The sequence below is a fragment of the Podarcis raffonei genome, chromosome 2, assembly GCF_027172205.1.
Source record: "Podarcis raffonei isolate rPodRaf1 chromosome 2, rPodRaf1.pri, whole genome shotgun sequence".
Taxonomy (NCBI): Eukaryota; Metazoa; Chordata; class Lepidosauria; order Squamata; family Lacertidae; genus Podarcis; species Podarcis raffonei.
This window is the reverse complement of record NC_070603.1, coordinates 117,373,660-117,396,786: the sequence shown is the minus strand read 5'-3', so window position 1 is coordinate 117,396,786 and position 23,127 is coordinate 117,373,660. Positions and strand designations below refer to the sequence as shown.

Genomic DNA, 23,127 nt, shown 5'->3' with positions numbered 1-23,127 from the left:
CATTCCAAAGTAGCTTAACATCACTCCCACTTCTCAGGGAACTGCAGGGCTTCACATATGGTTTTTACAGGAAGCAAAATATCAGTGTACTTGTGCATGTGATCTTGCAAAACATCTGCCTGTGTGTGTGACAGAGATCTTGCAAAATATCTGCCCTTGTGTGCTCATACACCGGGCCAGGCTCAGGTGGCGCTGTGATCTAAACCACTGAGCCTCTTGGGTTTGCCGATCAGAAGGTTGGCAGTTCGAATCCCCGTGCTAGAGTGAGCTCCCGTGGCTCTGTCCCAGCTTCTGCCAACCTAACAGTTCAAAAGCATGCCAGTACAAGTAGATAAATAGGTACCGCTGCGGCGGGAAGGTAAACGGTGTTTCCATGCACTCTGGCACTCATCACGGTCCTCCGTGTGCCAGTAGCGGTTTAGTCATGCTGGCCACATGACCCAGAAAGCTGTCTGCAGACAAACGCCGGCTCCCTCAGCCTGAAAGCGAGATGAGCGCCACAGCCCCATAGCTGGATTTGGACTTAACCATCCAGGGGTCCTTTACCTTTTACCTTACACAGGGCCAGATATTTTCCAAGATCTATCTCTGTCTCTCTCTCATACAAACATGGGCAGATATTTTGCAACATCCTGTGTGCACACACGTTAAAACCTTCCTGTTCAAACCTAGAAGAGAGTTTCTAGCAAGGTTTGGGAAAGATCTGAATGCCCACCGGCTGCATTCTGAGGCTGTCCCTTTCAGGGCACCGAACGCGAGTCCAATGTGCTAATTCCAGGAGCTGGGGTGAAGGGGAGAGAGGTTCAAGGGGGCACATTTGGGCCTCAAGCCTGAGGTTCCTACCCCTGATTTAAAATCCCTAGATGGACAACAAGCTGTGTGTTTTAATAATGACAGAACAGGCAAAAAGTTAATTGTTCATACAGGCACAAGTCAGGGAAAACGATATACTTTCCCATGGTGACATGGCCAAAGGCAATATGGGCAGAGCAAGAAATGTAATTATCACTGTTGCACAATAAGGGAGTTAAATTATCATAATCAAAAATTATTATTTCTGTTGCCCACCTGATAAGGTTACCCCAGCTACTCTGGGCAGCAGCTTCCAATAAATTAAAACACTCTGTTTGTTCCAACCTGCACTGGTACAGCAGGGAGAAGGTCGGGATGATGCTGTTGGTAATGATGATATAAAATGAAAGTGAATAGTTAACAGTTGGATTATTTACAGGTAGGTAGCCATGTTGGTCTGCCATAGTCAAAACAAAATTAAAAAATTCCTTCCAGTTGCACTTCAAGAGACCAACTAAGTTTATTATTGGTATGAGCTTTCGTGTGCATACATACTTCTTCAGATGCACTGAAACAGAAGTCACTAGACCCTTATATATAGTGAGAGGGTGGGGAGGGGTATTACTCAGAAGGGTGGTGGGAATGGGTGATTGACTGATCGGTGTGGTAAACCTGTTGACGACTGTTAATGACTGCAATTGGTCTTGCAGGAAAAAGCAAGGGGTGAGATGGCTAAAAATAGCTTTATCATAAGAAGCCAATGTCTCTATTCAGACCAGAGACATTGTCTCTCTCCATGGTTTTAAGTTTGGTAATAAGTTGCAATTCAGCAACTTCTCTTTCCAGTCTATTTCTGAAATTCTTTTGTAATAAGACAGCTACTTTGAGATCTTGTATAGACTATCCTGGGAGACTGAAGTGTTCACCTACTGGTTTCTCTGTCTTGTGATTCCTGACATCAGATTTATGTCCATTTATCCTTTGGCATTTCTGAAGGAAATCAGCCCTGAGTGCTCACTGGAAGGACAGATCCTGAAGCTGAGGCTCCAATACTTTGGCCACCTCATGAGAAGAGAAGACTCCCTGGAAAAGACCGTGATGTTGGGAAAGATGGAGGGCACAAGGAGAAGGGGACGACAGAGGACGAGATGGTTGGATAGTGTTCTCGAAGCTACCAGCATGAGTCTGACCAAACTGTGGGAGGCAGTGGAGGACAGGAGTGCCTGGCGTGCTCTGGTCCATGGGGTCACGAAGAGTCGGACACGACTAAACGGCTAAACAACAACAACATCCTTTGGCATAGGGTTTGTCCTGTTTGTCCAATATAGAGAGCTGAAGGGCACTGTTGGCATTTGGTGGATTATTGGCCTGATCCAGCAGGTTTTTATTCCCTGAATAAAAAGGATGTCGAGAGGGCCTCCTGTTAAAAAATTTAAACAGCCGCTAGAGGGCTCTTTTCGTATTTTCTCCTTTCCTAAAATCCAGAGGCATTTTGTGCTGCTTCTGAAATTGCCTCTCTGTGTTGTGAAATGCAACACCAAGAGGGGCTGGGCTTCCCATGAAGATACTGCATCCGGTGAGAGAAATACAGGGAGGGAGAGGGAGGACGAAAGCCAGGGGGGAAATGCACCGGAGATCAGGCAGGGATTGCTTAAAGTCCCTTGCCTTCATCCAGGCCTTGGAGCAGATTTCAGAAGGGTTGGGGAGCATCGAGAGGCCACGATGGGAGATTTAAATTATTAGATGCTCTCGCTGATATGGTTTTGACGCAGAAATGCCTCAGTGGACCCCCTCTGACGTAAAACCACAGAGCATCGTGACACCTTCCAGACAATGTGAGCATTCTCCGCCTCCAATCCGTTACAGCTACCGAGCAGAGAAACACTTTGCACAAGCTCAGAGGCACCCTTGGTGTCCTTCATCAAGGCACGCCTTCCAGGGCTGAGCAGGGGGAAACTTGAAAGCAGTTGCCAGGGTGCTCACCCCCTGAAAGCCTCTATCAAATTTAAGGCATTGTCCAGAGAATTTGTGCCTGGGGTATATAGGAAGACCTGAACACATATTTTTCAGATGTCCCTTTTACAATGAGGCAGTAGAGAAACCATTGACCCCCTGCTGGTGAGGCTTGCTGACCTCCCGGTAAAGCAAAAATTCAATCTTCTCCTGTTAGGCAAAGACCACAAGACGACCCAGATTGTCGCCAGATTCTGCACACAGATGTGTAGGCGCAGACCATCCCCCGATTCAATCTAGTTTGTTAAGAAAATTCCCAAACCCGGATCCACAGGTGACTTTGGGTCATTTCTCTAAGGTAGCCTATTTTAAAGTTTTTATGTGTTTATATGCCTATCACACTTTTAAACTTAAAATCCATTGTTGTATATTGTTTTAAATGTTTGTTTTGCTATTGGGATTGTAGTTCCATTTGTGTTTCTCAAGCTGGTCTCTGACCATAATAAATTTCATGTCATGTGAAGGCGTTGTCTGTTTTGGGAAGGGCTGTGGATAGGTGGCAGAGAACCTGCTTTGCATGCAGAAGGTCGCAGGTTCAGTCCCTGTGATTTCATGTTCCTCTCTCGCTCCCAATACCAAATTATTCTGTTTCTCCTCTGCTCAGAAAATGCACTTCCATCTCTGCCCCTTCTGAATTCGCCAGCTGCTTCTCTTTGCTGCAGATCCGAGTTGTCCACCTTAGTTCACTCTGGAACTCCAACCCTGGAAGAAGAATGACTGACAAAGAGGAAGCACAGGTAGGGACCCACTAAATGCCTCCTCTTTCCTTCCCAGCAGTGGTGGCTGGTGCCCCTTGGGACAGGTAGGGCGGAAGACCAGGAGCCCAACAGTAGGCGGCGCCAGAGAGCCAGTGACCAGCAGAGCCAACTAATTCTAATGGTTTGTCACCATCTTCCTCCTCTCTGCTAGAGGGCAAAACTGAGGACCAGCCTCCCTTAGTTCCTAGGAGTACATCTGAGATTATAATTTATTATATTTGTCAATCGCTTTTCTCACAGAGTGACTCAGAGCAGCTCACATTAATTGTTATAAACAGTGCTTTTTTCTAAAAAAAATGTTTAGGGGTACAGTGGTACCTGGGTTAAGAACTTAATTCGTTCCGGAGGTTCGTTCTTAACCTGAAACTGTTCTTAACCTGAAACACCACTTTAGCTAATGGGGCCTCCTGCTGCTGCCGCACCGCCGGAGCACGATTTCTGTTCTCATCCTGAAGCAAAGTTCTTAACCGGAGGTACTATTTCTGGGTTAGCAGAGTCTGTAACCTGAAGTGTCTGTAACCCGAGGTACCACTGTACTCTCATTTTGACTCAAGAAAATCACCATTTTATAGTTCAAATCGGGGGAAATAAATACAGTAAATGAACAAAAGTACAAAGATTCACAAAATGTTTAGGGGTATGCGTATCCCTGTGCCCCCCCCTCCCTGAAAAAAGCACTGGTTATAAACAAACGAAGAGTACAGCTCTAGTCTATAATTAAAAGGCAGACTAACTGATCCTGCCTCACAAGAGGGGCCACAATGCCACCTTTCAATTTATTTTATTGTATTCATATCCCACCATTTTCTTCATGGAACTCAAGGTAGCTTGCATGCTTCTCCTCTTCTCCTATCATCCCCACGACAACCCTGTGAGGTAGGTTAGGCTGAGAGTGAGTGACTGGCCCACGTGGGGTTTCGAACCCTGTTCTCCCAGGCTTTAGTGTGACGCTCTAACCACTACTCTCTGGGTAAAGATAAAAGGTTTTGCTGGTGCTTAAAGAGAACTGAAGATGGCACCAAGCATACCTCCCTGGGAAGAACATACCACAGGCTGGGGGTGGGGGCTCACCCATAGCTGTCAACGTTTCCCTTTTTCTTAAGGGAAATTCCCTTATTCCGAATAGGATTCCTCACAAGAAAAGGGAAAAGTTGAGAGCTATGGGATCACCACTGAAAAGGCCTGTTCTTCCCACCCTCCAGACCTCTCATGGAAGGGGGCACGAGGAGAAGGTCCTGAGATGGTCATCACAAATCTTTTCAACACACATCTAGAAATGTAATGTGTGAAAGCAACATGCTTGTGTATTGCAGCAGCACCAAACCTGCCTTTACACCCACCCACACTCTGTGTGCTTAATTTCTAAAAATGAAAGATTGATTTGATTTTTCTGCTCTGCTTTTTCCAGCAACAAATGTGGAGCTCAAAGCAGCTCACAATAATCACGAAAGCACCGCAGAACAGCAAAACATTGCAATCTCTGTACTATTTCAATCGCGGCAGTTTTAAGGTTTCAAAACGTGCCTCCTTTCACTCCTTTTGTTACAGGATCATCAGGTTTTCCTGACAGGTGAGGGAGACGTCAAAATCGAGGAAGAAAAGAGTGGTGAAGAGCTACAGGTATGTGTCCGTTAGCCACCTGCTCGAGTGAGAAGGAAAGAAAGGAACTTCTTCACACAGCGCATCATTAATGCGTCAAACTCCCCACCACATGGTGAGGTAAAAGTTGCAGGCGTAAGGAGCTTTAGGAGTGGGTTCTGACAGTTTAGAGCTCTTTGTATGTTTTCATGACACAGCATATGAGGAAAAAGGGCTGGGAGGGAGGAGGAGGGCATGTTGATTGCCCTCTTAAAAGACAAAGTCCAGCAACTGGAGGAACGTGTAGCTACGCTCCAAAGAATTAGAGAGCTGGAGCTCTTCTTGGAAGCAACAGAGCACACCGTCTCCACCAAGGAGGAGACAGGGGACTCCCCTGAGAAGGAGGCTAGTTCACCAACACAGGAGCCAGATATATGGAGAAACATTACAGTCGATCAGGTATATGAAAACGAGCAGCAAAGTCAGTCCTCAGGGAATGTGCAGGCGACCTTGGAACGGACAGCTCACGGAAGAACCCCGACCAGACCTAAGAGGAGGCGTGTAGTGGTGATAGGGGATTCCCTACTGAGGGGAACAGAAGCAGTGATCTGTGGGCCTGACAAGATGTCTCGGGAAGTGTGCTGTCTCCCCGGGGCTTCCTTTTGCTACGAACATACCCATAAAAGCCTTTTTTGTTGCTTTTAACCTCTCTAGCAAGCCTGAGTTCATTCTGTGCTTTAGCTTTTCTGACTTTGTGTCTACACATGCTGGCTATTTGTTTGAATTCCTCTTTGGTGGTTTCCCCCCTTTTCCATTTTTTGTACACATCCTTTTTTAAACTTAACTCAGTTAAAAGTTCTTTAGATAGCCACCCTGGCTTCTTTAGGCACCTTCCATGTTTCCGTCTCATTGGTATTGCCTGAAGTTGTGCTTTTACTATCTCCCTCTTAACAAACTCCCAGCCATCATGAACTCCCTTTCCTTTTAGTATTACTGTCCATGGGATCTCACCCAGCACTTCCCTAAGTTTTATGAAGTCGGCTTTCTTAAAGTCGAGAAATTGAGTCTTAGTATGCTTGGCTAAGGGAGCTGGGCATGTTTAGCCTGGAGAAGAGGAGGTTAAGGGGTGATATGATAGCCATGTTCAAATATATAAAAGGATGTCCCATAGAGGAGGGAGAAAGGTTGTTTTCTGCTGCTCCAGAGAAGCGGACACGGAGCAATGGATCCAAACTACAAGAAAGAAGATTCCACCTAAACATTAGGAAGAACTTCTGACAGTAAGAGCTGTTCGACAGTGGAATTTGCTGCCAAGGAGTGTGGTGGAGTCTCCTTCTTTGGAGGTCTTTAAGCAGAGGCTTGACAACCATATGTCAGGAGTGCTCTGATGGTGTTTCCTGCTTGGCAGGGGGTTGGACTCGATGGCCCTTGTGGTCTCTTCCAACTCTATGATTCCATGATTCTATGATTCTAAGATCCGCTAAAAAGTCTTTCACCAGCCATAAACCCTGCTGAGAAGTAAAAGCTAGAGTCTTTCCCCAGTGGACTATTTTAATCAGAGTGGTTTTAACGTTTCAAAAGGTGCCCGCTTTCATTCATTTTGTTACAGGATCGCCTGGCTCACCTGGCAAGAGAAAGAGACATTGAAATCAAGGAGCAAAAGAGAAGCGAAGATCTGCTGGTAGGTACCTGTGAACCACCCACTTGAGTGGGAAAGAAAGAAATCATTAATGCATGGAACTCCCTGCCACATGATGTGGTGATGGTCACAGGCTTGAGTGGGTTTAAGAGCGGATAACACGAGTTCATGGGGACATAGGAAGCTGCCTTATAGTGAGTCTGGCTGTCTGTCATGGATGCTTTAGGTAAGATTCCTGCATTGTGGGGGGGGGTTGGACTAGATGACCCTTGGGGTCCCTTCCAACTTTACAATTCTATGATTCTGTCAGTCAAACCAAATTGGTCCGGCTACAGTGACCGGCAGCATTTCTCCAGGGCTCCAAGCAAGGAGTTCATTCCCAGCCCTTTCTGGAGGTGCTGGGATTTGAATCCAGGACCTTCTGTGTGGAGAGCAGATGCTCTGCTACTGAGCTACAGCCCTTTTGGCGATTGGCAAGGTGGGTAGCCCCAGCCACCTGTCAAAATGTCCTGTGGAAGGTCAGGTTCTGAGCCACTGGCTGGATCCTGTTCCCCTACCCCTGTGCTAAACCATGGCTTATCAAACTGTGGTTTGTTTAAGCATGGTTTGTTTCATCATCTGAAGCATGAATAAAAACCATTGGTTATAGTTTGCCTGCAAATCTGCAGTTCCCTAAAAACAACACACATCCCCCAAGCAGCCACTTTCCCAAACCTCAGAGTGCTTTCAACAGCCCATCAGGATGCTATCCCACCTTGAGGTTCCTGCCAGCTGTTGAACAGATAATAATAATAATAATTTTATTTATATCCCCCCCTCCACAGCCAAAGCCAGGGTCAGAGCGGCTAACAACAGTAAAATAATACAGCATTCTAAAATCAATTCATTCTAAAATCAATTCAAAATCAAATTACTGGCAACCATTGGGCTACAGTTCTATGAGGATTGCCAAAGGAGGGAGTCAGACTGTGCCCTGGCCAAAGGCCTGGTGGAACAGCTCTGTCTTGCAGGCCCTGCGGAAAGATGTCAAGTCCCGCAGGGCCCTAGTCTCTTGTGATAGAGCATTCCACCAGATCGGGGCCACAGCCGAAAAAGCCCTGGCTCTGGTTGAGGCCAGCCTAACCTCCCTGTGGCCCAGGACCTCCAAGGTGTTTTTGTTTGAAGACTGTAAGGTCCTCCGTGGGACATACCAGGAGAGGCGGTCCCGTAGGTACGAGGGTCCTTCCAGTGGCTCCAGCAGAAGCAGAGACAGCTGCCTTGTAGTTCACTGGTCCACCCAGCTAGGTATTGTCTACACGCACTGGCAGCAGCTCTGGATGGCCACTGTGAGAACAGGATCCTGGACTAGATGGGTCTTTGGCCTGATCCAGCATGCCTGGTCAACGCTCATAGGGCTAGATCATAGGCCTGATCTGTGGGATCTCCTCCTAAGCTCAAAGTCCCCTTTCTATCATCTTCTCTTCTGGCAGAAAGAGATTGAAGCAGAAAGGATGAAGATTGTCAAGGAGTGGAAGGAGATGCACCAGGTTCTTGATGAACAGCAGCAGGTCCTGCTGAGCTGGCTAAAGAATGAGGTTCTCCGAGTCTCCAGGGAGACTTCCCTCCACAGTGAACCAGGAAGGGAAAAGGCACAGCAGCCGTTGCCGGTAGGATGAGTGTTGTAAAAATAAGGTTGTAGTAAAAATAATGTTACATTGCCCAACAATGCTCCTGCTGTTGATCAACAGCATACCTGAGGCCCAGTACAGTGGTACCTCAGGTTAAGAACTTAATTCGTTTCGGAGGTCCGTTCTTAACATGAAACTGTTCTTAACCTGAAGCACCACTTTAGCTAATGGGGCCCCTGTTGCCGCCGCGCTGCTGCCACGCGATTTCTGTTCTCATCCTGAAGCAATGTTCTTAACCCAAGGTAATATTTCTGGGTTAGCGGAGTCTGTAACCTGAAGCGTATGTAACTCGAGGTACCACTGTATACCAGAAGGAGCGTCTCCACCCCCATCGTTCAGCCCGGACACTGAGGTCGAGTACCAAGGGCCTTCTGGCAGTTCCCTCACTGTGAGAAGTGAGGTTACAGGGAACCAGGCAGAGGGCCTTCTCAGTGGTGGCGCCTGCCCAGTGGAACACTCTCCAATCAGATGTCAAGGAAATAAACAACTATCTGACTTTTAGAAGACATCTGAAGGCAGCACTGTTTAGGGAAGTTTTTAATGTTTGATGTTTTATCGCGTTTTTAATATTCTCTTGGGAGCCGCCCAGAGTGACTAGGAAAACTCAGCCAGATGGGTGTTGTTGTTGTTAATGCTGTTGTTGTTTTTAATTGATTATAGCAGAGTGGAAAAGTGGGCTCAGATCCTGACCTCCCCTAATGGGCCGTTTCTGACAGGAGGACATAGTAAGCATGATACCAGGGGAAACATTTTCTTTTGCCCATACCAGCCAGGCAGCGTAGGGTGTTCAAAGTCAGCTGTGCAATTATCTCAACCCAGACCTGGTGTCATGTAAGCAAAACAGCCTCGGAGGCAAAGTGAGGACCCCTCCGACTGACTGTTGAATCTGCCCTGAACATGCTGGCTGTAATATGCAGCGTTTTATTCCTTTTTGTTTCTGATCAAGTTTTAGGCTGCGGCACACAATATCTTTAAAGCACATTCAAAGCACATTTCCCCTCTCAATGAATTCTGGGCAGTGCAGTTAACCCCTCAGAGGGGTACAATTGCCAGGTACCCTTAACAAACTACAGGTTAAGAAGTTAATTTGTTCCGGAGGTCTGTTCTCAACCTGAAACTATTCTTAACATGAGGTACCACTTTAGCTAATGGGGTCTCCCGCTGCCGCCATGCCGCCGGAGCACGATTTCTGTTCTCATCCTGAAGCAAAGTTCTTAACCCAAGGTACTATTTCTGGGTTAGAGGAGTCTGTAACCTGAAGCGTCTGTAACCCAAGGTACCACTGTACCTGTCATTCTTTGAGAGAAATAATTGGCTTCAAATGGCTCAGCCTGTCATGCGCAGCAGAACAAGAATATTCTCTGGCAATTCCATAAACTGTTCTTTTCATTTTTTCTTTATCGCAGGGTTTACACAGCACTGGCCGCAGGTGAGCTCTGAATTCAATTTTACTAGCTCCTGCTATTGAGCAGCAATCTTCTCTGAACTATGAGATGCTGGGATCAGTGGGTGGGGGAAGGAATTTGAGGGAGAGCCCACACTCAGCTTTTTTGAGGTTCTTATGCTGGGCAGCCAACATGATTTCCTTCAGATGCTGTGGCACTCCAGCTCCCACCATCCCTGACCATTGGCTGTTCTGATTGTGGGCTCATGGGAGTTGGAGTACAATGGCATCTTCCTGACTACCACCTGCACTATAAATTGAAAGTGGTATCATCACACTTTAAGCAGTAATGGCTCCCCCTTCCCAAAGCATCCTGGGAATTCTAGAAGCTTCAGTCTTTATGTCAGTGTGAATCGTTTGGCCTGATCCAACAGGGCAGTTCATTGATGTTTAGCCTTCTCTTCCTCCAACAGCGACACCTATTCTTTCTTTCTTTTCCACAGAGATGATACATTCTTCCCGAAACCACAGCCGGATTTGGGGGAGCTGGAGCAGAAGCTGAGCGATTTCTCCCACAAAAGGGCTGCTTTGCTGGAAACGCTGCTGGCATTCAAAGGTGAAGAAGGGTTTTGATTTGGTTGTCCCCTTGCATGTGTTCCCCACCCCCAACAGTAAAGTTGAGCTCAAAGCAGCTCATGATAATAAGAAGGTGTTTAAAACCTAGCAAACGGCATTTTCATCCATGTAATAGCATCTTTTAAAAAATGACATATAAGTAAAGTGAAAGGAAACAGTTCACAGTTGTATCCCGTGTCAGCAAAGAAGACCCATTGGAATTAATGCAAAGGGCTAAGGCCCCTTCTGCACCATATATTTAAAGCTGTATCATACCACTTGAAGTAAGCATGGCTTTTCCCAAAGATGATGATGATGATGATGATGATTATTATTATTATTTATTTATTTATTTATTTATACCCCGCCCATCTGGCTGAGCCACTCTGGGCGGCTACCAATCAAGTGTTAAAAACAATACAGCATTAAATATTAAAAACTTCCCTAAACAGGGCTGCCTTCAGATGTCTTTTAAAGAGAAGATAGCTGCTTATTTCCTTCACATCTGAAGGGAGGGTGTTCCACAGGGCGGGTGCCACTACCGAGAAGGCCCTCTGTCTGGTTCCCTGTAACTTCACTTCTCGCAATGAGGGAACAGCCAGAAGGCCCTCGGCGCTGGATCTCAGATCCTTGGGAAATGTAGTTTCTAATGTTGCTAAGGGCTCTGAGAGTTGTTGGGGCACCCCTGTTTACCTCACAGAGTTACAACTCCCAGAGTTCTCTGGGAAGAGAGATTGATTGTTAAATCACCCTGTCTGCTATTTGTCTGTCACCATGCCACAGATGGCGAAGTGTGTGGAGAGGTTCTTCTCCTTTATGTCCTTCAGGACAGTTATCCTCGAGTGCTTTCAATACTGTTTGTGCCTGAAAAGGTTTTAAGACAGACCTACTGACCTGTTTCCAATCTGAGCGTGTTCCCTAACTTCCTGTTAACATCTTGTAACTGTTTATACCACACATGATCCGGTTCAAATTTTTTGTCCAGCTTTCGTTGCCCCCCAAAACCCCCACCAGCAAGTCTGATGGGGTCCTGAGAGAGAAAGAGGGGAAACTGCAAAATGGTGCAGGCTGTTAATTGTCTAATTTCCTTCCCTAGAAAATCTACATCTGGAGTTGAAGAAGAATGGAGGTACATGCCCACTTTAACATATTTATAAATTATAAATTTTTAAATATGGATACTAGATGACCTCAGTTATATTTTACTGCCTGAAGGATTATAGTATATAAGCACATTTATAGTTCAGCATCTAAAATCTTGCGAAGTTTCATGAAGATAGGAACACAGGAAATTGCCTTATACTGAATCAGACTGTTAGTCCATCTAACTCACTATTTTAGACACTGATTGGCAGTGACTCTCCTGGGTTTCAGACAGTGAGTCTTGAAGTACAGGTGGGTTCCCATGAGGCAAGATACAGTGATCACAGCAAGAACCTTTGTTGAACTACATTATCAGATAACAGGGGCAAAGCAACTGCTTATATACCGTATTTTTCGCTCTATAACACGCACCTGACCATAACACGCACATAGTTTTTAGAGGAGGAAAACAAGAAAAAAATATTCTAAACGAAACAGTGGATGTATGATTTTTGTGGTTCATGCTGTGGCCACAGACATGTGATCTGACGGTGAGTTTGGGGTAGCCCAATGCAAAAATCCTGAGGATCCATGTGGATCCATGCTTTGTAACCATGTTTTTGCGCCATTGCGGCCGCATGAAACAGTGGGTGCGTGTGTTTTTTGGTGCAGGCTGTAGCCATGGATATGCTATGTGATCTGATGGTGAATTTGGGGTGACCTAGTGCAAAAATCCTGAGGATCCATGTGGATCCGTGCTTTGTAACCACGTTTTAAATGGGGAGGGAAGGAAAAGAACTCAAGGGACAAGGAGCACGCGTGGGGTGTGTGGAGAAGGATGCTGCTAATAATGCAGGAGAGGCTCCTCTCTGGCTTTGCTCCTTTAGAACAAGCAGGCACTGCGTCTCTCCCTCCTCCCCGGCAAGGAAACCATGATAGTAACCACTCTGAGACAAATCAAGAAAAATTGCGACCAACACTCTCCCCCAACAAGCGCAGTGAGGTCAAAGCACACACACACACGCAGAGAGAGAACTGGCCCTAAAGTCGCAGGGGTGCTGGGGGAGTGAACGGGAAGCAAGAGAAGGAGAAGGAGCCCTCACACACACAGAGAGACACACAGAGTGTCATTCTAAAGTCGCAGGGGCGCAGGGAGAGTGAACGGAAGCAAGAGAAGGAGAAGGAGCCCTCACACAGACACAGACACACAGAGTGTCAATTCTAAAGTCGCAGGGGCGCAGGGAGAGCGCAGGGGCGCAGGGAGAGTGAACGGGAAGCAAGAGAAGGAGAAGGAGCCCTCACACACAGAGAGACACACAGAGTGTCAATTCTAAAGTCGCAGGGGCGCAGGGAGAGTGAACTGAAGCAAGAGAAGGAGAAGGAGCCCTCTCTCACACACAGACACACAGAGTGTCAATTCTAAAGTCGCAGGGGGGCAGGGAGAGCGCAGGGGCGCAGGGAGAGTGAACGGGAAGCAAGAGAAGGAGAAGGAGCCCTCTCACACACACACAGACACACAGAGTGTCAATCCTAAAGTCGCAGGGGCGCAGGGAGAGTGAACGGAAGCAAGAGAAGGAGAAGGAGCCCTCTCACACACACACAGACACACAGAGTGTCAATCCTAAAGTCGGAGGGAGAGCGCAGGGGCGCAGGGAGAGTGAAAGGGAAGCAGGAGGAGGAGAACGATAGCTCAAGCACACACACACACACAGCCCCTACAGTGGCTAATCCAAAATCGGACAGCAAAAAACTGCAGGCAGGGACAGAGAGCACGGGGTTGTTTTAAAGCAGCCAACCCCTCTCTGCTTCTCTCCCTCCTCCCGGCTAGGCTGGCTGAAAAGCTTTGCTGCTACTTAGCAGCTCAGTGGGGAGGAGAGAGGAACATAGAGGACGGGGTTGTTTTAAAGCAGCCAACCCCGCTCTGCTTCTCTCCCTCCTCCCCGGCTCCGCTAGCTGACAGGAGCCGCTTACACCCGCTTTGCTGTTTCAAAGCGAGCCACGGACTGCTCACAACTGCAGCAGATTCCCCCGCCATCTGTAGGCATTCGCTCCATAACACGCACAGACATTTCCCCTTACTTTCTAGGAGGAAAAATCTGCGTGTTATGGAGCGAAATTTACGGTACATTTGTGAAGGCCTGGGCCATGCCCACTCCCAACGTGATTGGCTGTCTAAACTTCCAAGCTGCAAATCATGAATCAGAGTTTAAGGGCCAATGGCAGAGGCCCAAATCCAGAATTGTTCTGTGATTCGATATCATGTATCAAATCAGAACACAGGAGCTCAGAATCCTTAGTCCAGACGCAAGCTAGGCAAACACAGACCACTGAATACATAACAAGTCTCTCTCAGCCCAACTTGGGAATGCCCTTGGGGACTGAAATTGGGACCGTGTGCGTTCAAAGCAGATGTTCTGCTGCTTAGCGATAGCTTTTTGCCATAATGATTTCAATCACACAATCAATCAGATTTTGCTGCATAACAGTATCCAACTTGCTTTTCTCTCTAGCTGGAGAAGGGCAGGTGAGCAAAATGGAGGATGAGAAACTTCCTGAATCGGAAGCAGCTTCTGAGGGTGAACATGGCTCAAAAAGGGAGCAGAGGAAGTGTCTGGACAAAGGGGAGGCGGGGAAATCTGTTTCCTGCAAAGAAAGCAACTGTGACCTTGATGGGCACAAAATTCAGCCAAGGACGCAACAGGTCAAGAAGCAGAAAATGTGTGGCGTGTTCAGGAAGAGCTTCAGCCAGAGGTCAAACCTTATCACACACCAGAGAACCCACACCGGTGAGAAGCCGTACAAGTGCACAGATTGCGGGAAGACCTTCCGCTTCCGCTCCAACCTCATTACGCACGAGAGGATCCACACAGGGGAGAAGCCCTTCAAGTGCCCGCTTTGCGGGAAGGGCTTCAGCAACCAGTCGGGCCTCTTCAGTCACAAAGGGACTCATCGGGAAGAGAAGCCGTACAAGTGTGGCGAGTGTGGCAAGGGTTTCAGCAGGAGACCGGGCCTCATTGTCCACGAGAGAACCCACACAGGGGACAAGCCGTACAAGTGCCCCGACTGCGGGAGAAACTTCAGCCAGATTTCGGGCCTGATCGCGCACGAGCGGAGCCACACGAAGGAGAAGCCGTTCAGATGCGTGGTTTGCGACGGGTGCTTCAGCCATGCCTCTCACCTCGCTCTGCACGAGATGACCCACATGGAACAGAAGGCGTTTGAGTGCCTGGACTGCGGGGAAAGCTTTGGCCGGAAGCTGGACCTCACTGCGCACCGCCGGAACCACACAGGGGAGACATCGTACGAGTGTGCGTACTGCAGGAAGCGCTTCAGTCAGCGGCCAAGCCTGCGTGCCCACGAAAGGACCCACTTGAAGAAGCTCTACCCATGTGTTGAATGCGGGAAGAGCTTCCGGAGCAGCTCCAACCTGAAGTCCCACAAAAGGATCCACATCGGAGACAAGCCCTACAAGTGCTCAGCGTGTGGGAAAAGCTTCAAGTGGAGCTCCAACCTCATTGCCCACGAAAGGGCCCACACAGGAGCAAAGCCTTACAGGTGCTCGGACTGCGGGAAAAGCTTCAAAGGGAGCTCAGATCTTAGCAGACATCAGAGAATCCACACAGGAGAGAACTTGTGAGCAGCCCAATTATTAGGAAAAGTTCTTTTAAATAAATAGTGGTTTTGCATAGCGTTCTTTGTTCCCTGTTTGAGGGGGTTGTTGTTCTTTCTGTTGTTGCTGCTTCTGCTGCTGACAGACATATGTGGGTGTTGGTGTATGTCATTATGGGATGCCATCATTATAAAATGGTGCTGTAGCTCTAGGTTCGAGGGCTGAAATGAAAGGTTTGGCTGATTATTTAAAATGGATTATGTGCTGACATTGACAATAGTGTCTTCAGAATCTTACATAGCAGGAGATAAACATACAGATACAAACCAAGGTGCAGATTAAGTTTTGTTCCCACCCAGGGGACACAGCTTACACAAAGGGAAAAGTCGTTCCAATTTCCAGGTGGCACGTTAAATGCATTTGTTACATGCAGAGAGAAGCAATTTAATTTATGCAGTCTTGAAACATGGGAATAAATGCATTTTTTCACATTTGTGCAGCATGAATGGATTGTTTCCTTTATTTGACAGCATTTAATACGATGTTATGGGATGCGGGTGGCGCTGTGGGTTAAACCACAGAGCCTAGGACTTTCCGATCAAAAGGTCGGTGGTTCGAATCCCTGTGACGGGGTGAGCTCCTGCTCCTGCCAACCTAGCAGTTTGAAAGCACGTCAAAGTGCAAGTAGATAAATAGGTACCGCTCTGGCGGGCAGGTAAATGGTGTTTCCATGTGTTGCTCTGGTTCGCCAGAAGCGGCTTAGTCATGCTGGCCACATGACGCTGTACGCCGGCTCCCTCAGCCAGTAAAGTGAGATGAGCACTGCAACCCCAGAGTCGGTCATAACTGGACCTAATGGTCAGGGGTCCCTTTACCTTTACCTAATATGAAGTTACCAGGCTTGAACACTTGAGTGCAGAAACATTCCAAACAAACACATACACAGAGATACCCAGGTTTCTAGTCCATAAGGCTGAGAGGGTTGGCTTGAAAGTAGGTTAATGAAATCTCCAGAGCCAGCTGACCTGAGCTCTGATCTTAAATTTTCAGTCACTCAGATCACAGCAATAAGATGGTGTGTGATGTGTATTCTAAACCTGTGCATGCTTACTCAGAAGTAAGCCCCAACCATTAAGTTTGATACAACCTATTCCCACGTGATTTTTCCCTAACGGACTTATGGCTGCATGAATTGTTTACTATTTGCCTGATCTATCACAATTCAAGCAAGCAGCGTCTACTCTTTTTACTTCTTTTTTAAAGGTGGCAGCCAAGGTTGCCAACTGATAGAAAGGAAAGCAACTGATCCCTGCTCTGGTGCCTTGAACCACAGCATCTGCTGCTGAAAGCAGCCTCTGGAGTTCTGCACGGCGCATGAAGGGTTACACTGATAGAGATCCGCAGGCGTGATGCCTAGATTGGCCAGGCCATTTGAGAAGCTGATGAAGCCACTTCCTGTCCCCACCTTGCCCTTTCTTTGGGGGAAACTGGGGGTTGCTGCTCTCAGCTTGCAGGGAGAGGTGAGCCAAAAGGGAATTTAGGAGGGAGGGGCCATTTGCAGAAAAGTTGGGAGAAACTGATAGAAAATCCCAGGAGACCAAGGGCGTCAGTGGCTGCAAAAAAGACCATAGGAAGCGCCTTTGTACCGAGTTAGACCAACAAGTCTGGTAACTGCTTTCCAGGATTTGGGGAGAGGGGGGTAGGGAGGAGGGAGGGAGGAAAATCTCTCCTGGATTGGGGAGGGGAATGCAAAAGTATGGAAGAGGAAGCGTTGGATCCTGTAGTCAAAATCAGCCCTCTGATTTCTGAGATAAGTTTCAATATACTGTTGCATACTGTTGTTAATGCAGAGAGCACTCTTCATGCTTTTTAAACCGCTGCATGGTATCTGGAGGGGAATTCAACAGGTGCGGCCTTCTTAATTGCCTCTCTAAGCTTGGGAAGCTCTGCCTGTTGAATTTCTTCCTGTCTGGAAATGTTGAATACATGGGGCGCTTTTCAATTGCTGTTGTTGTTTTTCAGTTAGCAAACTCATTGGCAGATCAGAGCAGACTGCCATACAGACAAGGGCATCTTTGAGTAAATGCAGTGGTGCAGAAGAGACTTGTGGCAACCTCTGAAAGCTAACAACAGTGTACCCACGGGCAAAATGCAAAAAGTACTGCCAGTGACAATTGAAAAGTTTTAAGTATATGCAATTAAAGATGAAATGGCACAGTTAATTCTTCACAACAACTGTAATTGTTGATAATGCAGTTGTTGTAAGTATTGTTATTAACATTGGAAGTGGGACAGAAAACCACTGGCTTGTTGCCAGCTAAGTCTACAAGTGTTCACTATATATTTAAAGCCGTATCGTCCCACTTTAAGCAGTCATGGCTTCCAGCAAAGAATCCTGGGAATTGTTGTGTAACTGCAATGTGTTATACGTAGAGCTGCCTCTGAAGATGGTTTGGAAACTTCAGTTGATGCAGAACTGAGCGGCCAGGTTGCTCACCAGAATCAGTTAGTTTCCAGGCCCTATTCAAAGGGCTGGTTTTGACCTAAAAAGCCTTAAATGGCTCAGGACCGCAACACCTCAAGGACTGCCTCTTCCCCTACCTGGACCCTGAGATCATCTTCTGAGGCCCTTCTTTGTGTGCCTCCTCAAGAGGTTTGGAGGGTGGCAACACGAGGACAGGGCCTTCTCTGCAGTGGCTCCCCATTTGTGGAATGCTCTCCCCAGGGAAGTTCGCCTGACACCTTCACTATACACTTTTAGGTGCCAGGCAAAAACGTTTCTTTTTAGCCAGGCCTTTGGTTGACCTGATCAACATCCTATACCCTTTTAAAATGTGGCTTTTTGGGGGGAGGGGGTGTATTATTGGGTTATTGTTTTTATTTTGATTTTATATATTGCGATCTTTTTTGTGACCTGCCCTGAGACCTCCAGGTATAGGGTAATATATTAAATGAACGAATTCTTAAGGGTGCTGAGAGTGATTAGGAAAGTCCCCTCACAGAACTGCACTTTCCAGAGTTGTTTAACAATCAATCCATCCTCCCAGGGAGCTCTGTAAATTGGAGTTCTGTGAGTGGAATAGGGGCCTCCTAACATCTCAGCACTATGAAAGAACTGCATTTCCCAAGATTCTTTGCAGGAAGCCATGGCTATTTAAAGTGACATGATACTGCTTTAAATGTATAGTGTAGATGTGGACTTAAGTTATATTCGGAGTAAAGGTAAAGGGACCCCTGACCATTAGGTCCAGTCGTGACCGACTCTGGGGTTGCGGCGCATATCTCGCTTTACTGACCGAGGGAGCTGGCATACAGCTTCCGGTTCATGTGGCCAGCATGACTAAGCCGCTTCTGGCGAACCAGAGCAGTGCACCGAAACACCGTTTACCTTCCTGCCGGAGTGGTACCTATTTATCTACTTGCACTTTGACGTGCTTTCGAACTGCTAGGTTGGCAGGAGCAGGGACCGAGCACTGGGAGCTCACCCTGTTGCGGGGATTTGAACCGCCGACCTTCTGATCGGCAAGTCCTAGGCTCTGTGGTTTAACCCACAGCACCACCCGCGTCCCTTACTATATTCAGAGTAGGCCCTTTGAAATGAATAAACCTAAGTTTGTCCTTTCAATTAATGTCAATGGGTCTACTCTTGAGTAGCACTAACACCACTGACAGACTTGCGCTCTTTTTGTGTCCAGATCCTCGGTCTAATCCGTCGGTGCTTCACCTCGCTGAAGGAAATGGCCGAAGGCGAGAGGATAGCCAATCTGAAAACAGAGGAACAGGATCCGGCAGGCCCCAGGTTATGGGATGGCATGGAGGAAGGCACAAGCAAAGGCCCACCAGTTAAAAATTTGGTCAGCGGAGCCAAGTTGGTTTTGACGGAGGAAGCGTCACAGCGGGTTAAGCAGGAACCGAGCGAAGGTGTGCTCCAGCAATGCTGGGAAGGCCAGTGGCAGGCCTTCCTGAAGGCCGTGCGGTCCCCTTGCTTGGGAGGGATCCACCTGCAGGTGCCCCAGCCCGCACTGAGGGAAGACATCAATGAATGTCAGGTCACTTCTGAGGGAGTGTTCAAAGCTGGCCAGCGGCCCCGAGGAGAAAGCGGCGATGAGATCCTGGACTCCTCTGGAGAACAGGTCAAAGTAGAGGTTCTGGACAAGGATCCCGTGGACTTGGAGGTGCGATGCCGGCATTTCAGGCAGTTCCGCTATGAGAAAGCCAAGGGCCCCCGAGAAGTCTTGAGCCGACTCCGGGAGCTTTGTCGCCGGTGGCTGAAGCCGGAGAGACACACCAAGGAGCAGATCCTGGAGCTGGTGGTTCTGGAGCAGTTCCTGGCCGTCCTGCCCCAGGGAATACAGGGTCAAGTCAGGGAGCAGGACCCAGAGACCTGCACCCAGGTGGTGGCCCTTGTGGAGGATTTCCTGATGAGGCAGGAAGATGCCAGGAGTTGGGATCAGCAGGTAAGGTCTGTACACTGCCAACAGCATATTGAGAGCACCATGTTGGCTACCCCGGCTTAGATGTTTTATGTACAATCTAGCAGTAGACGCGTTTTGTTAAATAAAAGTGGATCAACGGGTCTCCCGTGGCTGTTTCAGGTGCTGAGGCCTTCTGGAGAAACGGCTGCGAATTCCTATGAGGCAAGCCAGGTTCCTCCCAACTTTTGGAAAGGGCAACTCTGCAGTGCGGCTGGTCAGGGAAAGGACAAAACTGCAGACTTGACAGGTAAGGAATCTCCGCGCATGGAATATACCGTATTTTCCGCTCTATAAGACGCACCAGACCACAAAATGCACCTAGTTTTTGGAGGAGGAAAACAAGAAAAAAAATATTCTGAATCTCAAAAACCAGAACAACAAGAGGGATTGCTGCGCAGCGAAAGCAGAGATCCCTCTTGCTGTTCTGGCTTCTGGGATAGCTGCGCAGCCTGCATTCGCTCCATAAGACGCACACACTTCCCCTTACTTTTTAGGAGGGAAAAAGTCAGTCTTATAGATGCTTTTCGACCCCTGGGGAATTTCCCCCTTCAGGAATTTCCTTGTCTCCCTTGTTTCTTAAGCCCAGCTCCTGCTGAGGTAGTCTGCCTGCATCAAAAAAAGAGGAAATGGCTTCCTTTTTAAAAAATTGTTTTCATTTATTTACAATATTTTTTTATTTATTAGATTCCATTTCTGAATCTGTTCCCCAAAAAATATTTACGCAATGTTACAGTAAAAGTATTAACCTAAAACAATTCCATACATAAAAACAATATTTAAGACTACCGGGGTGGGGAGAGAGGAATACCCCAAAACTTAAACGTAACATACCTCATAATTTAATTACTATTTCTATTGTGTTCATAAGTCACTTTAAGTCATTTTTATGAATAAAACAATTAGTAAATATTAATACTACTACTACTACTACTACTACTAATAATAATAATAAAATGATATATTCACAATAGCTTTTAATAGTTTTATTGTATGATCCAGCAGTATACAACTATTTTTTTATAAATAAAAAATAAACGGAGTTATATTACATGTCTAATTAGAGACATAATGGGTATCAATGCTGTCCAGTAAACAACAGTGTAATATATTAAGACAATACCTACTTATGTTCTAAACATTATTCTTTGAAAACATTATATTTAGAACATTCCTTTCTGGTAATGTCTTAATTTTTTTTACTGTGATCAATGATTTTTTGCCATCTTGTCACAAAACTATCACGCCTCTGTTCCCTTCCCTGCCCCACACCCTTAACTCTAATCTAATGAATCAGTTTAGCTATTGTAGCTGTGTAAAAATGGACACAATATGGGAATTGCTCATTTGACCATTGTTTACTGCTGCAGGTAACCGGCAAGTGCATGAGAAGGAGGCGGTTGGCCTTCAAAAGGAACGTTCTGAGCAAGTGGAACCAAACGATGCAACCTTGAGAAGAGAAAAAGGTTTCAAGAAGTACAGGAAGGGAATAACATTTGGGAGTCAGCAGGAAGCGGAAAGAGAACCAAAGAGAACTGTTTCCTGTCTGGAAGATAACAAGGATGGGGAAGAAAACAGGGTCCAGCCTCATGACAGGCAAACAACCTGTGTGGATCCCAAGAGAAGCTTCTGGCCCACTCTTAACCATCAGAGAATCCCCGCTGGAGAGAAACCCTATAAGTGCTCTTTCTGCGGGAATAGCTTCACTCGGACATGGGACCTCTTGGTACACACGAGGATCCACACCGGAGAGGCCCCATATAAGTGCTCCTACTGTGGGAAAAGCTTCAGCCGTGGTTCACTCTTCAGGGAACACGTGAGAACCCACACGGGTGAGAGGCCCTACAAGTGTTCGCACTGCGGGAAGAGCTTCAACCGGAAACGCTACCTTATCACTCACGAGAGAATCCACACGGGGGAGAACCCGCCTCTGTGCCTTTATTGTGGGAAAAGCTTCTCTCAGAGGGCCAGCCTCATTGCCCACGAGCGGAGCCACACGGGGGAAATCCCGTACAAATGCAGTCACTGCGACAAAAGTTTCTCCCAGAAGTCCAAGCTCGTCATACATGAGAGAACCCACACGGGAGAGACTCCCTTCAAGTGCCCTGAGTGTGGGAAAAGCTTCAGCCAAAAGGGGAACCTTAGGACACACATGAGAATCCACACCGGAGAGAAGCCTTTCAAATGCCTGCTTTGCATGAAAAGCTTCTCTCAGAGGGCCAAACTCCTTGTACACGAAAAAATGCATACCGAAGCATTTGGTACAACAGAGGAGACTACGTAGGTTTTGTAGGAGAATTGAGGTTAAGACAAATTTGTGAGAGGATAAACTGCATGACTCCGAACGCCAGTGGTTGGGGAATGATTTCGGGGAGCTGTTGTTGCTTTGTCCTGCTTTTGGGCTTCTCATTGGGGCATCTGCTTGGCCATTGTGAGGAACAAGATTCTCACGAAGATGGGCCTTTGCTCTGATCCTGCAGGATTCTTCTTGTGTCCTTTTTGAGCTGGGAGACAAGAAACTTCCCCCATGTAAATCTCACCTCCTCCTCCTGGGTGGCAATAGGTAGAGCACAGGCGGCTCTGGGTGTTTGCTGAAGTACATCTCCCATCGTCCCTGGCCATTGGCTGTGCTGGGTGTTGCTGATGGGAGCTAGCATCCCAACAACCCGTGGAAGCTCCTCGCCCAATCTCCTTGATCCCCAGCCCCTGATCTGTTGAACCAAACTGGACTTGATGGGAGTATATTGTGCTCCAGGCTTGGTTTGGTCAGAATCGAGTGTACACTTCCAGAGTTGACACTGGCTGCCCCAAAGCATCCTGGGAACTGTCATTTTAGGACATTGCCAGCTTCCATGAACCCCCTCACAGAACTACCATGCCCATAGTTTTCTGCCAAGAGGGGCTGAGTGTTTAAACTACTCAGGGGATTGTAGGTCTGCGAAGGGGAGGGAGTACCCACACTACACAGTGCGACATTTTGCGGCATATTCCCTCATTTTTTGCTTCCAGCCTGGCTTGTTTCTGGATTCAGAGCAGGGCTGAGAGCGACGCATGTCTAGTATGGCCACTTATGGGTATAGTAGTGTGGTATGGCTTATGGGTGTGAGGGGCTGGTAGTCCTCCAGACGATATTTGGACTTCCAGGGCTGGCTCGCCCAGGGTATTCTGCCGCTGAGGCAAAACAGTGGTGCTGCTGCACCCTCAACAAGTCCTGCCCCACACACCTGCTGAGGGTGACTCCCTGTGTCCCCCACATATGACACGGCCAACTCCAATGCTGCCATTCCCCCCCCCCCAAACAAAGGGAAGAAAATGGAGACTGAAAAGGCAGTAGCTGAGGGGGCACAATGGAGCAGGTAACAACAGTGGCAGATCAGGAGAATGGTTCACTCCTCGTGGGCCTGGATCTGCTGCCCCACCCCTGAGCCTCCTATCCTGAGGCAACTGCCCTCCCATCTGCCCCCAGGCAGCATAACCTGCAGTTAGGCATTATGGAAACTAGGAGCCACAGCTGGA

The 23,127-nt window shown here is 47.5% G+C and overlaps 2 protein-coding genes across 9 annotated transcripts; both read left to right on the top strand.

The window, feature by feature from the left end:
* Positions 1–2,184: 2,184 nt before the first annotated feature.
* On the top strand, positions 2,185–15,215 carry LOC128409229 (zinc finger protein OZF-like). Of its 8 annotated transcripts, none has more exons than XM_053379526.1 (10): positions 2,185–2,368; positions 2,963–3,103; positions 3,468–3,542; positions 5,112–5,183; positions 6,751–6,822; positions 8,250–8,426; positions 9,854–9,876; positions 10,335–10,447; positions 11,543–11,576; positions 14,044–15,215. In XM_053379526.1, exons 1-10 carry the CDS (start codon positions 2,351–2,353, stop codon positions 15,164–15,166), a joined length of 1,848 nt encoding a protein of 615 aa, XP_053235501.1. In that variant the 5' UTR covers positions 2,185–2,350; the 3' UTR covers positions 15,167–15,215. The 8 variants fall into 8 exon arrangements, with proteins under 8 accessions (XP_053235501.1, XP_053235499.1, XP_053235502.1 ...); XM_053379524.1 differs by having other exon boundaries at positions 2,192–2,368; positions 11,543–11,575; positions 14,040–15,215; XM_053379529.1 differs by lacking the exon at positions 2,185–2,368 and adding an exon at positions 2,412–2,627 and having other exon boundaries at positions 3,410–3,542; positions 11,543–11,575; positions 14,040–15,215.
* A 1,306-nt stretch (positions 15,216–16,521) lies between these two features.
* On the top strand, positions 16,522–22,910 carry LOC128408786 (zinc finger protein with KRAB and SCAN domains 8-like). The gene is made up of 4 exons (XM_053378808.1): positions 16,522–16,659; positions 18,835–19,596; positions 19,735–19,861; positions 20,982–22,910. Exons 1-4 carry the CDS (start codon positions 16,549–16,551, stop codon positions 21,893–21,895), a joined length of 1,914 nt encoding a protein of 637 aa, XP_053234783.1. The 5' UTR covers positions 16,522–16,548; the 3' UTR covers positions 21,896–22,910.
* The last annotated feature ends 217 nt before the right edge of the window (positions 22,911–23,127 follow it).

Coding starts and splice junctions, on each gene's coding strand:
- LOC128409229 (XM_053379524.1), top strand. Junction 6,823..8,249: donor AGAGAAGCGAAGATCTGCTG/GTAGGTACCTGT, acceptor CTCTTCTGGCAG/AAAGAGATTGAAGCAGAAAG. Junction 8,427..9,853: donor AGGCACAGCAGCCGTTGCCG/GTAGGATGAGTG, acceptor TCTTTATCGCAG/GGTTTACACAGCACTGGCCG.
- LOC128408786 (XM_053378808.1), top strand. CDS start 16,549: ATGCCTAGATTGGCCAGGCCATTTGAGAAGCTGATGAAGCCACTTCCT. Junction 16,660..18,834: donor CTCTCAGCTTGCAGGGAGAG/GTGAGCCAAAAG, acceptor TTTTGTGTCCAG/ATCCTCGGTCTAATCCGTCG. Junction 19,597..19,734: donor CCAGGAGTTGGGATCAGCAG/GTAAGGTCTGTA, acceptor TGGCTGTTTCAG/GTGCTGAGGCCTTCTGGAGA.